Source organism: Grammomys surdaster, unplaced genomic scaffold, assembly GCF_004785775.1.
Source record: "Grammomys surdaster isolate TR1022 unplaced genomic scaffold, NIH_TR_1.0 126219, whole genome shotgun sequence".
NCBI lineage: Eukaryota > Metazoa > Chordata > Mammalia > Rodentia > Muridae > Grammomys > Grammomys surdaster.
The window spans coordinates 4101733-4116056 of NW_021621022.1; the positions used below are offsets into that span (position 1 = coordinate 4101733).

The 14324-nt window shown below is 49.2% G+C and overlaps 1 protein-coding gene across 1 annotated transcript in view; it reads left to right on the plus strand.

The window, feature by feature from the left end:
- Ints9 (integrator complex subunit 9) overlaps positions 1-7418 on the plus strand; it is an 85727-nt gene extending 78309 nt beyond the window's left edge. Inside the window, exons 13-17 of the mRNA XM_028758717.1 lie at positions 438-562; positions 2050-2217; positions 4066-4164; positions 5001-5138; positions 6901-7418. Of these exons, the coding sequence (XP_028614550.1) occupies positions 438-562; positions 2050-2217; positions 4066-4164; positions 5001-5138; positions 6901-7077 (707 nt within the window). The 3' untranslated portion in view covers positions 7078-7418. The remainder of the gene's footprint in view (positions 1-437; positions 563-2049; positions 2218-4065; positions 4165-5000; positions 5139-6900) is intronic.
- The last annotated feature ends 6906 nt before the right edge of the window (positions 7419-14324 follow it).

Genomic DNA, 14324 nt, shown 5'->3' on the forward strand with positions numbered 1-14324 from the left:
AATGATCACTGTTGTGCTTGCCAAATGGCAACTTTCTATGCCTTTACTTTTTTTCTTCTTTTTGGGACAGGGTCTTCACTAAGTAGCCCAGAGTGATCTTAAACTAGCAGTTCCCTGCCTCAGCCTCAAAAGTGTACAACCACACATGGTTCCTTCTCCTTTTGTTTTGAGCTGATGGTTTGTTTAGAGAAGAGTCCATTTCCTAGTCTATCCTGTATTTGTCTCGTCTCTGTTTCGTAAGCTTTGAGCCTGTACCCATGCCTCCAGCAGCCTCCCGCCTCCTTATGGGACCCCCCTTCTTCCCATGGGCCATACTCTGTTTCCTTGTTCATCCTTTCCTGACAAGAACTGTCTGCTTGGCCCTGACCACATCAGCTGCAGCTGGTTCTGTGTTGTCTCTGCCTGAATATTAAAGTTCCCTGTTTACACTTTCCCAGAACCCGATTTCTCCTACCTGGAGGCCTTGGCTCCTTACCAGCCACTGGCCATGAAGTGCATCTACTGCCCAATTGACACTCGACTGAATTTCATCCAGGTGTCAAAGCTGCTTAAAGAAGTGCAGGTAAGCCGGGTGGTGGTGGCGCACCCCTTTAATCCCAGCACTTGGGAGGCAGAGGATTTCTGAGTTTGAGGCCAGCCTGGTCTACAGAGTGAGTTCCAGGACAGCCAGGGCTCCACCGAGAAACCCTGTCTCAAAAAACCAAAAAAAGAAAAAAAAGAAAAGAAAAAGAAAAAAGAAGTGCAGGTAAACAAAGGACTGGCCTGGGTCTACACTCACTGTTCCTCTGTAGGCCAGGATCTGAATGTGGCTCTTTGTGGACCAGGTCTGCATAGCCATGCTGTGAAGATGCCTGTCTTTACAGACGCCTGTCTTCAGTTCTGTAGGATGCTGTCTGTTACCCTTTAACATCAGGACATGATCTTTATTTACTGAAAAAGTTCCCCCTCTAAAGAAATGGAAAGGGAGAGAAAGAAGGCATAAATGGGTTCTTTTGATGCGGATCAGTGTAGCCACAGAAAAGCATGTAGATGCCCTTCCCCTCCAAGTCAGTCACTGTGCCTAAATCTGAGTTGAGTTACATGGTAGGCTCATGGTTGTTTTGTATTTTCTGCAAGAAAGTGAAGTGGGGATTTCTGCACGGGGTGACCGAAGATGACCCAAGGCATTGGGTCAGAAAGTGGCGGAGGGGGAACAGTTAGAGCTGGCAAGGACGACAGCTTTTATCACTAAGCAACTTCAAGTCCAAGTCCCTAAGCCAGTTTCACACCTGTGTCACATGCTAATCTTAGATATCAGAGGCTATCTGGTACACACTTCCAATGAATGGCACTCTGGAGTATGCTCAGGCTGAGGCAGGGGACAGAGCTATCAGATGCTAGCCAGGTCAGGAAAAACACAAGGCCCTAAAAATACTAGCTCGAAAGGTCAAGCTTATTAGATCCAACCAGGCCTAGCTGCTGGAAACCTTCATTCAAAGGATTTGTGGTTTAATCCAAACTCTCAGGGCAGGGCCAATTCACTGACCTGTGAGCTGCCAGCATTAGTGTTCAGCTGGGTGATATTTGTACAAATAGTTTCATCTCTGATTCACTGTCATACTCAGGTAAGCATGTGGTCTGCCCGTTTCCAGTGATCTGAGAATAGCCTAAGATACACCAAACCTGGGTACTGGGCTAACACAAAGCCAGCATTCTTGCTAGTCAAGGGCTTATAATAGCTCAGAGGGCAGGTATCATAGGAAGACTGCACCCAAGGAGCTAAGCTCAGCTTAGGGAGTAGACACAGTGGATGTCACCACCGAAGTTACTTAGATGTAGTAGACAATGAAAACAAGTTCAGAGAGGTAGCGGGCCCTTCCCTCAAGCCCCTAGGTTCCTAGAGCATACTTGTCTCCTCATGGGTTAGCCAGCTCTGAGAGAATGCTCTAGCGGCCTGACTGTGGGCTTGAGCACTCAGGATGCTACAAGGGTCGGGAAGAAGCCTGGGGCTGCTGCTCTGTACCCAGTGCCTGCCCTTTTACATGACCTCTTTGTCACATTGCTCCTCAGCCCCTGCACGTGGTCTGTCCTGAGCAGTACACCCAGCCACCCCCAGCCCAGTCCCACAGGATGGACCTCATGATCGACTGCCAGCCACCAGCCATGTCCTATCGGCGGGCTGAGGTCCTCGCCCTGCCCTTCAAACGGCGCTATGAGAAGATTGAAATCATGCCAGAGGTGAGCTGCTGCCCTTTCACCCTTAAAACCTTGCTTCCACCAGAGTGCCCTGAGGGGCATGGCCACTCTCTCAAAGAGGAAGGAAGGAAAGAACACAGACCGTCAGGCAAGTGACTGTTCCTTATGTTAGCCTTCACCGTGTGGCCCTGCAGGTGAAATCCTGAGTCTCCACCATGGCAGATGCTAGTGCCCTCTGTGGGTTTCCCATCCTTCCTAGAATTATGTATGAGAAAGGAGAGATGTAAACATAGAACAGTCACATGATACAGCTATCCAAAAGTCTGCATGGCTTACATTCTGAGTGTATTCTATCACAAGGAAATGTAAAAGGCACATTGTACAAATGATGCCACAGTAAAGTACACCTGTGCTGTGCATAGGTGACTCTGCTAGGTAAGAGAATGAGGAAAGAGTGACCACAGAGCAGTGAGGGGCTGCTGCCCAGGGGGCTCCAGCACTTGGGTTCCTCCGTGTCTGTCAGAGACCTTCGAACATCTCTGATTTGAATAAAAGGCTTTCCCTGGGAAAAGTTATCAGTTCCAGAAAACAGACGGCTCAGCTGTGCGAGGTTCTCCAAGTTTCTTTTGCAGATGCTCCGCTCCCTCCTCTGCTCCACCACCATCCTTTTAGCTTCCAAGAGTGCTTTCTCCAGGTACTGCCACGTGTGCCGGCCAAGGCTGTTGCCAGCCTGAACTGTACAGAGAACAGTCACTCACAGGGCAGACTGTGTGTGTGAGCAGGAGCGGAGGTGAAGGATGTGACCTGGCACAGTCAGGTGTAGGTTAGCTGCGCAGTGTGGGACTCCTCACCTCCTCCCACGCTTTCTTACTTCATGGAGCAGCCCTCTCATCATTTGTTGATGTTAATGCCATAAAGCTGCTTTTCCTACCCAGCTGGCATTGAATACCAATGCTTATGGAATGGCGTCTTGCACACTTAAGTTTGGTTTTAAATGAAAGCAGCCTGGCTTGTTGGAAAGCTGTACATCTGAGGACAGCACATAGCCAGGCCAGAAGCACCAGGACCTCAGAGGTCCCAGCTCACTGCAGTGTATGCACTGTGGCTGCACAGGAAAAGGCACCATCTGGCTCAGGTCACAGTAGGAGACACTTGTCCTGCCATTGACAGACACAGATTGCTGGGGATCAAAACATGTAGTCCATTTGCAGAGAAAATATAAAGAAAGTATAGGGTTAGCACAAGGAAGAATGAAGGGAATATGTACCTGGTGTGTGTGCTGAGGAATCTGGTAGGTTCTGAGAGGACTTTAGAAACTGTCTGGAGCCCATGAGTGATGCCAGGAAGTGGAGGCATTCGGGTGCATGCACCCAGCAGATGTTGCCATTTTCAAAGTTGCAGGGTCTAGCACATACTAACTTGCAACTGCCCTGATGGTCCCTGCTGCGGTTCCCAGGAACCACCATGCAAAGCAATTTGATGATGCCAGGGCACTGTCCTAGCCAATGGTCTACCGCCTTCTTCCCTGTCCTAGCCAATGGTCTGCCACCTCCTCCACTGTCCTAGCCAGTGGTCTGCCACCTCCTCCACTGTCCTAGCCAGGGGTCTGCGGCCTCCATTCTTCTCTTCTCCTTGCATCACTGTGGTGGGCAGGAGACTTGCAGAGTGTATACCTGATTTATACACTGAGTTATCTGGTCATTTTAGACTACAACAGTATAAGTAAAGCACAAGGACAATATAATGGCCATCCTTGGAAGCCTTTGCCACCAGGACAGAGAATGCTAAGAGCTCAGTGCTGTGTTCCACTAAGCCCCGGGCCACTCTTCACCCTGGGATTCTTCCCTCCCCCTCAGGGAGCCTATGTGAAATCCTGCATTTTACTTTCAGCTGGCAGACTCCCTGGTGCCCATGGAGATCAAGCCTGGCATCTCCTTGGCGACTGTCTCAGCTGTGCTGCACACTAAGGATAACAAACATGTGCTTCAGGTACTCGGGGCACGTGGGGGGCTGGGTGGGGACCCAGGAGGTCCCTTCCTTTAGGAAAGCTCTGCCCACCCAACCAGCTCCCAGTTCATCCCAATCAGACACTGAAGCATGGGTTGATTGAGACATGTGTATACATGAAACAAAGAAAGCACTTTGTACAAATTCTTAGCCACATGCCTCAAAAAAACCACATAAGCCATCCTCAGTAGTTTCCTGTTACCCAGCTCTTGAAGTAGCAGCTTTACCCCAACTTGTCACAGGCATGTTCTTTGTTGACCCCCATACCTGAGCAGTGCAGGGTGAAACCTGAAAGCTGCGGACAGTGTCCCTTATGATGTCTGGAATACAAGTCCAGCACAGAGCCAGAAAGGCAGGAAGCCTGGCACATGGGTGGGCACACTCACCTCGGAAGCATTTCTTCCACAGCTGTACCGTGTTGCTGTGTCCCCTTGTAGCTAGCACTTAGGGCACAAGGCACTGTGTGCTTGCTGCTGTGCGTTGTCTGGGCCTGATCCTCACAGACCTCCTAATGCTTTTCTACCACTGCCTGGTGGCACAGCCATGGTTTGCCTGCCAGACACTGCAGTCTGGTTTTAGTCAGCATGCATGGCTGTGGCCGCCAGTGTCTATTAGAAGGGATTTCATCAGCAAGTAGTGGAATCCCCGGAAATGCAGAACTGGTTCTTGCTGATAGACAGATGTGATCCCAAGCATATGGCCACATTAACTCAGGTGGAACCCAGCTGCTGAGCCTGGTTTTCATGCCAGGCCAGCAGGTCATGGCCACCAAATCAGTGAAGTGGGGCTCCCTGAAAGCCACTTTCCTTCTGTCCTAGCCCCCTCCCAAGCCCACCCAGTCTACCAGCAGTAAGAAGAGGAAGCGTGTGAGTGAGGACATTCCTGACTGCAAGGTTCTGAAGCCTCTGCTGAGCGGCTCCATCCCAGTAGAACAGTTTGTACAGACCCTGGAAAAGGTGAGCTCAGTGGCCTGCTCTGCCCGCAAAGATGTACTGGGATGTTAGAGAACAAGGACAGGCTCCAAATGGACTAAGCCAAAGAACATCTTCCTTCCTGGGCTGTCCCCAGACTCTGCTCACCACTAGCCCTGCCCTTTAGTCTAAGACTAGGGAGTAGCAGTATAGCACAGTAAGGGCTGCCTGTCCTCTCTGGAGCCATGCTCGTCCACAGGAAGAGCACCGATGTCTGGGAGGGCTAGCATGCGTGGTTAGGTAGGTCAGTGATTCTGTCAGAAGTGGGTCGAAGAGACAGGCATGTTGTGCTATCTCAGTGGCTGGATGGCCCATGAGTCCCAGTGGCTGCTTCTTTCAAAGAAGAGACTTTGTGTATGGGTGTTCTACCTGTATATTTATCTGTGTACCCTGTGGATGCCTGGTGCCCATGGTAGCCAGATCCCCTGAAACAAGTTAAAGACAGTTATAAGCTGCCATTTGGGTGCTAGGAATCAAACCATGGGCCTCTGGCAGAACAGACAGTGCTCTTAACCATGCAGCCAGCTCTCCAGTCCCCAAAGGGGAGATTTCCTGATTGCATTGGTGTGGGGAGGGTGCAGAGGGCACTACCTTAGAGATCTTTTTAATTTTGTCTTTGTCACAGAATTGTCACAGTTAATGTTTCCACATTGTCACCCTTACTAGGAAGAGAGGGATGGGTTAAAGATGGCATGGGGCATGCTCTGAGAAAACCGGGCTAACTCCAGTACGTGATGGCAGGGATGGACAGTCGCCTAAGCTATAGCAACGACACTGTCTCAGCTGCCGACTTCTTTCAAGATTCAAAAACAAGACTTCCCATTTCAGGATTGGTTTTCTTTATTTTTTGATTTTCCCAAACTGCTGGAGATCTTCCCACAGTCCTGTAGATGAGTAAAGGATCCCATCTCCCTCAAGGCCTGAAAGGCTCCTGATAGGAGCCAGGAGTTTCATGTTTCACTTTTTGTTTTTTTAAAGATTTATTTATGTATTTAATGTATATGAGTGCACCATTGCTCTCTTCAGACACACCAGAAGAGGGCATAAGATCGCTTTACAGATGGTTGTGAGCCACCATGTGCTGGCTGGGAATTGAACTCAGGACCTACGGAAGAACAGTTGGTGCTCTTAACCCCTGAGCCATCTCTCCAGCCCTCACTTTTTAAAATTATTATTCCTCTCAATAACTTGCTCTTCCACAGTGGCCTTACCTTTTTCTCCTGCCTGGCCCACCCTGTCTAACCTTCTTTCCAAGGCCATATGGGTGTGCCTTCAGCCAAGGACAGGCAGTCCCTGCCTCAGGCTCTTTATCTGTTGCATGTCTCATCCAGGCTACTGTAATTTAACTGTAGTTCTCATCTTTAAGGAGATGTTACAATTAGCAGTAAAAGTGGCTGGGGAGATGCTGCCAGACCCCAGGTTAGTGGTACCTTGCTGTGAGGAGTGATGCTTTCCCCGGGGCTCAGAACTGCAGAGACTAAAGGTAGGCAGGTGCCAGGATCAGCAACCTCATGCTGTCTCTCCATTGAACCTGAGAGTCTGGATGTACTCAGTCCCTCAGGAAGGGTGGAGGAATCAGCTGTCTTCCTGAGAGTTTCTTGTGTTTGGGGCCTTTCATAAATATGAACCTCTTGGTTGGATTCTGGCCCTGATGTCGAAAGAGCTGTGTTGAGTGTAAACGCCAGTGTGGAATGCCCAGTCAGGCCTTGCTCTCAGAGGAGCTGTCCTTCTCTTTTCTCTTGAACAGCATGGCTTCAGTGACATCAAGGTGGAAGACACAGCCAAGGGCCATATTGTCCTGCTGCAGGAAGCAGAGACACTCATCCAGCTAGAAGAAGACTCAACTCACATCATCTGTGACAATGACGAGACGCTGCGGGTACGACTCCGGGACCTCGTCCTCAGGTTCCTGCAGAAGTTCTGAGTGGGACATCCGTGAAATCCTAGGCCCTTCACCCAGACACAGTTTGGTGGTGTCCTCTGGCTTCCAGCCAGGATCTGCCAGTGTGACTTCCTTGTACTGCTGACCCCAGGAACTTTTAGAGCCTTGTTCTTTTCAGTTCTGGGCTCCTGAGCAGATGTGGGTAACAGCATGACAGATGTCCTTTCCTAAGGGAAGTGAAAAAGTGCCTGGCCTGTGTTTTCAGGGACTTACCTGCCTATAGTGCTACACCTAATAAAGGCCAGTCCCCAAATTAGAAAACAAACCTACCTAGCTCTGTTCTGTGGCCCATTTTGCTAAAAATAAACATTATTTTTATAGAAGTGCCCAGTTCTATTGAACTACAGTTTAAATAATGATTTAGTATCTGGGGAAAAGTCTGCAGCTACACCCAGCAATGAAAACACCACAGTACATCTGTCGCAGGATCATTAACCCATTAACCAGCCCTGTCTACAGAAATGCAGATGCACGCAGTGCTGGAGGGTCATCTGCTGATACAGCAAGCTCGCAGCTCCCCTGGGCTCATAAGACCCTGTCTCAAGAAGCAGGAAGAAGCTGGCAGTACAAGCCTTTAATCCTAATACTCCGAGGCAGAGACAGGCAGATCTCTGATTTCAAGGCCAGCCTGGTATACAGAGTGAGTTCCAGGACAGCCAGGGCTATACAGAGAAACTCTGTCTCAAAACAAAACAAAAAAGCAGCAGAAACAATAAATTCAGCTACATTTCAGTTCTATGATAAGGTTCTTCATACACAGGGAACCCCCACTCGAACCTAGAGGGTAAGATGACTAAAGGGAGACTGAGGAGCCCCCTTTTGTCAATTCTGGTTTTGTTTTGTTTTGTTTTTGCAGTCTTAGAGAGTGTCCACTTGTGGTTCTGAGTTCTGCTTCCTCCCCCAGAGTGCCCCAGGGTGCCCAGGCTGCTATATACCAGGCAGCAGGATCCTAGGGGTGCCCAGGCTGCTATACACCAGACAGCAGGATCCTGGGGGCTGCTCAGGCTGCTATACACCAGGCAGCAGGATCCTGAGGGTGCCCAGGCTGCTATACACCAGGCAGCAGGATCCTGAGGGTGCCCAGGCTGCTATACATCAGGCAGCAGGATCCTGGGGGGTGCCCAGGCTGCTATACACCAGGCAGCAGGGTCCTGGGGTTGCTCTAAGCCCTTTCAGACAGTACTCAGTGAAACAGCGTGTGCCTGTTTTTTATTCTGGGCAAACAAGAGCTATATGAGTCTTGGAGAGTGGGAAGGGGTTTTCCTTACGGTGAAAGTACATTGGCTGAGGCTTAAAGCACCAGGAAAGCCTCATTTGCAAAGAGAGACATTCCAGGTGCTCACCAGACAGGTTCTTATTGGAAGAAAGGGAGTTAAACCTGTGAATTCACCAGAAACTAGGTGATACTCCTCAGGTCAAGGATGTGGGGAGTCAGGCTCCCTGGATAAGGTCAGGTGGAAAAAAGGAAGCCACAGTGAAAAAGGGAGTCACTCTATTTTGCTCGGAGCTCAGGGAGTTGTCCCATCAGGTAGATGTTAATAGCAGGGTTTCCCAACACTCACTGAGTTGAGCTAGCCTGGTGCTCCGGGTTTCCTATTAAGCAGGTGCAGCTTACAGAGAATGCAGAGTCACGGCTCACCTGTGATCCGGGCCCTTCCAGTGTGACCCAGTGAGCACTGGCTGCTCTTCTAGTCTTCCCTCTGTCTAGTCACACTGACCACAGGATCAGGAGTGCCAGGCAGTACTTCAGGTCCTGAGCACAACCTGAGCGACAGGTTGTTCGTGGACTTGCTGGAGTAAAGGATTCCATTACTTCTGCATAGTCTTCATAGCTCTCATTGTTGGCCTGTTTTGAGACAGGGTCCTGACATACGCCACGCTGACCTCACCACCATGTCTGTCTGTCCTTTAACAAGTCTTCCCCCAAGGGTTAAAGCATGCATCTGCTGCTATAACAAGTGAACCCATACCCAGCAGCTTCAAAACAGCAGGCATGTCTTCCCTTGCAGTTTGGGGCTTAGCCAGAGCTCCTGGCCCCTCACAGCTGGATGTGGGACCTGAAATAGAGAGTCTGCGTGAATGTCCCAAAAATGGTCAGTTTGTGGCTCCTGCTGTCTACATCCTGTGTGAGGCTCAGGCTGAGGAAACGACTTCTGGTTCATTCCTCTCAGGCAAGGGTACACAACCCCTCGTCTCCACAGCTTCCAGCCCACAGCCTCACAGTTATCCTGAAAAAGCAGGAGTTAGCTTTTCCAGATGACAGTGAATGACCAACAGGAACCCTCACTGTGATGGCGTGCTGAAGAGCTAAGCTAACTGATGATGAAACGGATGATTCTCCCTCCCAGGCACCAGGCCAGGCTGCTGGCTTGTGCGTTCATCCACCTAACGAAAGGTAGATGGTACACGTTTTCCAGTTCTCCACAGTGGGATGATACATCGGTGCGTTATTTTGAACCTTGGCCCAGGGTGAAACCTTAACCAACTCTGGTTCTGGACGAAGCCACAGCTGAATCTGGATAGGTGTTACAGAACCGAGCCAAAGACAGCTTGTGCCGTGTGCACGGCTTTACGTGTGTCTCAGCATTGGCATCTTAGTACCACGCGGTGACTTTACCCAGGTCTTGTCACTGAGCTGCAGTAACTCTGCTTGCCTCTCCCACTTTTACTAGAGGCAGGGATGGGGTGTAGAGACCAAACTTACTGTATTCATAGGATTTTGCCCCTTCACACTCTAGTAACCCCAGTCCAAACTGCTGTTTTCCTGATACACAACTGTGAGTCAGCCACGGGTGAACAGCAAGCAAATCTGTTTTTCTAATTTTTAATTCTTTGAATTTCACATCATGTACCCCAATCCCACTCACCTCCCTGCATGTTCACCTGCCCTTGCAACTTCCCCCACAAAAGAATATAAGATAGATTTAAAACTAAAGAACCATCATGGAAACTCTAGTGTGTCACAGAGTGTCACACTGCATGCCCTTTTGTCCACACTTCTTTACATACAATGAATGAGTCTGTTTCAAGGCCTCTGGCTTCTGCTACACCATTAATGCTGGACTCTGGTATGTCCTGTGGCTGCCCTGTGTCATGGAGATGGTGATGGGACCTACAGGACTGGCCCCATCACAAGCTCCACCTAGACATTATGGTAGGCCAATGGATCTGGGCCTGGGTGGTAGCTGAGTTAGTCAGCCTGCCCGCTCTCCTGTCCCTGCCCCACCAGGGTGAACTCTCCAGCATTGCTCCAGCTAGCACACCCAATGCTACAGTTGCCAAGAGGCGGCGTCAGCTCTACTGTGCTGCCCAGGCAAGGTGCAGGGCCTTCTCTCCCAAAGTGCTGCAGCCAGTGAGGGATAGGGACATACCTACCTCCCTCCCTCTCTCTCTCTCTGTGTGTGTGTGTCTCTCTCTCTCCCTCCTTTCCTCCCTCCCTCCCGGCGGGTGGCCAGGCTAGCTCTCCCATACTCATACCCTTAGGCTGGATCACCTGAATGCCCCACCTCCACCATCAAGGGGAATTGTGCTGCCCGGGTGAGGACAGAGCCAATTCTGAGTGTGGTGGCCAGCTCAGCACAGTGCCTCAAGCAGCAGTGCAGACCAGGGACATCTGCATGGCCTTTGGCGGTAACATGGGCCTAGGACATCAAAACAGACCCTGACTATGACAGTTCCACAGAACCAGATATGGGCCACCCCACCTGGCATCGTGGGCTGAAATGTCACCATGGCCTCAGGTGGCAGCACAGGCCACTCAGCTCAGCATGGGCTCCCCACCCCCCCCAGCAGCATGGCCCTCAGACATCCAGTTGGCTGTTGGTAGTAACTTGGGCCACAGACCCAGGATGGCCCTTGGCAGCAGCCGGAGCCAGGACCTCACCAAATGGCTTCTTCAGTCTGCCTGCTCCTCACCAGTATCAAGCCTCCAGTTCCACCTTTCTCCACAGCTTTCCTTTCTCATCTCTCACCGAGTACTTCTTCCTTCCCATCTCTCCATCACACATGTACGCATCATACTGGCTCCCTTGGCGTGTGCTTGGATGTCTTTCTTCCAGCCTTCCCAGCCAGTGTGGCCAGGGTGGTCGCTTGGATCTTCCATTGGGCTGAGCCTGGGCAGCAAGGCTGGGACAGGCACTTGGATCCAACTTAATCTTTATACTGTACATATTACCATTTAAAATGCTTGCTAGTCAGGAGTAGCTCACAGCTGCAATTCCAACATTCAGCAGGCTGAGGCAAAAAGTATTGCTCTTAAGTTCAAGGCTAGCCTGCGAGACCTAGAGGTTTCCACCCTCACTTGTATAAGATGTGACCATATGTAGGAGGAGCTAAGGTGGGAGGAGTAAGGAGACGAAGAGGAAAAGAAAGAGGAGCGAGAGAGGGCAGAAATGCAGGAGGATGAAGAGCCACGCAGGTATGGAGAGCAGTCCCAGGTAATAAGTTATATTTAGGTTAGCTAATTGGGAAGCAACTCTAATTGTATGGGCATATTGTTATTGAGCATTACCAAACATATAAAGCCTTTGATTAATATTTAAGCATTAGAGACTCATTTACATACTGGGCCTGCGTGGATGGCAGGATGGTCTGGTCAATGCCTAGACTTCCGGCGACAGCGTGGAAGATTGGCAGAGCTGTCTCCCACACTAGCGTCTCATAGGTGGCAGGGCTGGTGTTTCTAGCTGGCCGTTTCTTTTTATTATTTTTACTATTATTATTATTATTATTGATTTTCGAGACAGGGTTTCTCTGTGTAGCCCTGGCTGTCCTGGAACTCACTCTGTAGACCAGGCTGACCTTGAACTCAGAAATCTGCCTGCCTCTACCTCCCAAGTGCTGGGATTAAAGGCGTGTGCCACCACTGGCTGGCTGGCTGGCTGCTTCTAGCTGCTGCACATGTGGCCTCTGGCGGCAGAACATGGTGGCTGAGCTAGGCAGAGCCGCCACAGCTTAAATAGTGGACTTGACAAGCGGCCGTTTTAAATAATTACTTCAACAACCATATCTCAAAATTTTAAAATATATTTCCTGACTAATTGCAGTGTTTTTATACTTTAACAATAATGACCTCTTATTTTACATACAGAGATCGTCCCAACCTATAGTCCTGTCCCTCCAGTCGTCACCAGTGAGCACAGATGAAGCACTTGCTACTACTGTATTTCGTACTCTGCACTTTCTCTGTAACTTTATCTCAGTGGAGCCATGGGCTCCCCTGAAAGGCACAGAGGAACTCATTGTGAAGACCTCATGGGGTGTGAAAATAAAGATACTTTCAGAAATGTTTAAGAATTCTAAGCCCACACTAAAGACTGACTAAACCTAACAACTGCACTCAGTCCCTGAGAAGCACATGGTTGAAGGGAAACCAGCTCCTGACTGCTGCCCTCTGACCTCCGCTTGTGTGCACTGTGACATGTGTCCTCCCCATACAGAAACATAGCCAACTTTTTAAAATTAAAGAATTACAACTCAGTTTACCTTTTCTGGTGGTCAGTTTCTTAGTTTTGTAAGTGTCATCACGATTAAGCTCCCTGTCCTTCACCTGTGCTCGAAAACGACTTCCTGATTCAGTACATGTTGGGTTTGGTAAATTGGCTGCTAGCCAGAACTAGCCACGCACTAAGAACAGTTTAAAGTGTAAAGAAAGAAAAATCTCATGACCCACAAAGCTTTAAAAAACAAACAAACAAACAAACCAGTTCCTGTTCGTGTTTTGTGCTGTGGGGATGTCTGTGAATCCTGATACTAAGAAAGGGTGAAGGGTGTGATGTCCGTGTAATAGCTCCCACCAGGCACAACCCCGTATGTTTAAACTCCAGACAAACGTTCTGTAGGGGCTAGAGTGGAGGAGTAAGCTAGAACATTAGGTAGGTAGACAGATAACTACTACACACTCCACAACCAGACAGAGAGCTCATGGACAAGGCAGCCCACTCAGAGATGCTGAACTAAAAGGGAGGGAATGGCCGTGTTTCCATCATGGGGGGCAGACAGTGTTGTGCAGGGAGCTAGGGCTTCCTTCCCTGGGTAAGCCCCTGACCAGTGTGAATTAAACGCAGACACAGTGCAAGGCAAGCACTGGCTACTACTCAGAAAAGATCCCACAAGAGAGATTCTGAGAGAACCGAACTCTGCGGGTCTCTAGCTTACCCCTGAAGCAAGTCCAAAGTGTAGCTAAAAGGGAGAGAATGTCATGATCAGTTTAAACATTAAAAACTATAGAGTACCTACTAGAAGTGCGTATTTAACAGGATGGAAGTGGTTGGATGTGGGAAGACACACCATGTGACCAGCAGTGTACCAGCTAAACAGGCCGCCGGAAGTGACAGTTCATCAGGGAGGTTCAATCACTCATATATCAGCAGTGCTGAAGGCAAGCTGCAGAGCTGGAAATTTGATGACACTAATTACTAAAACAAGCAAAGCAGGGGATTTATAATGAGCTAAACAGAACTCTACAGCCTTGACCCAGGATGCAAACTCAGGCAGAGTTCTCCAGCTACAGATGGCACAGTCTTCAGCAAGAACATTCAGTGTTTTTATCATGAAGACTGTGTGCCATAGAACAAGTCTTACTGTATCTAAAATTATCCAGATAACATTCTCCAGGATAGAATTAAATTCAAATTTTATAAACCCGTACTTTAGAAGCCTGCAAATATTCACAGAAATTAAGAATGCTAATAAAAATAACTTGTGGGTCAAAAAGACATTCCCCAGTGAACTAGAAACTTATTCTGAACTGGGGCTGGGGACGTAGTTCAGTCTGTAAAGTACTTGCTATCCAAACGTGAGAACATGACTGTGTCCCCAGAGCCCATGAGAAAATCTAGATATGACTGCTTGTCCTTCTAATCTCAGCATGAGGGAGGTGGAGACAGGGTGGAGACGGGGGGGGGGGTGGAGGGGATTCCCGGGGCTAACTGGCCGGACAGCCCTACTAATTGAGCCCCAAGGCCCAGTGAGAGACCCTGACTCAAAAAACAAGTTGATAGATTCTAAGAAACAACACAAGTTTGATCTCTGTCCTTTATATGCACACATATACACACGCACACACATATACACATGCACACACATACACACATGCACACACATATACACATGCACACACATATACACATACACACATATACATGTGCACACACATATACACGTGCACACACATATACACATGCACACACATATACACATGCACACACATATACACATGCACACACATA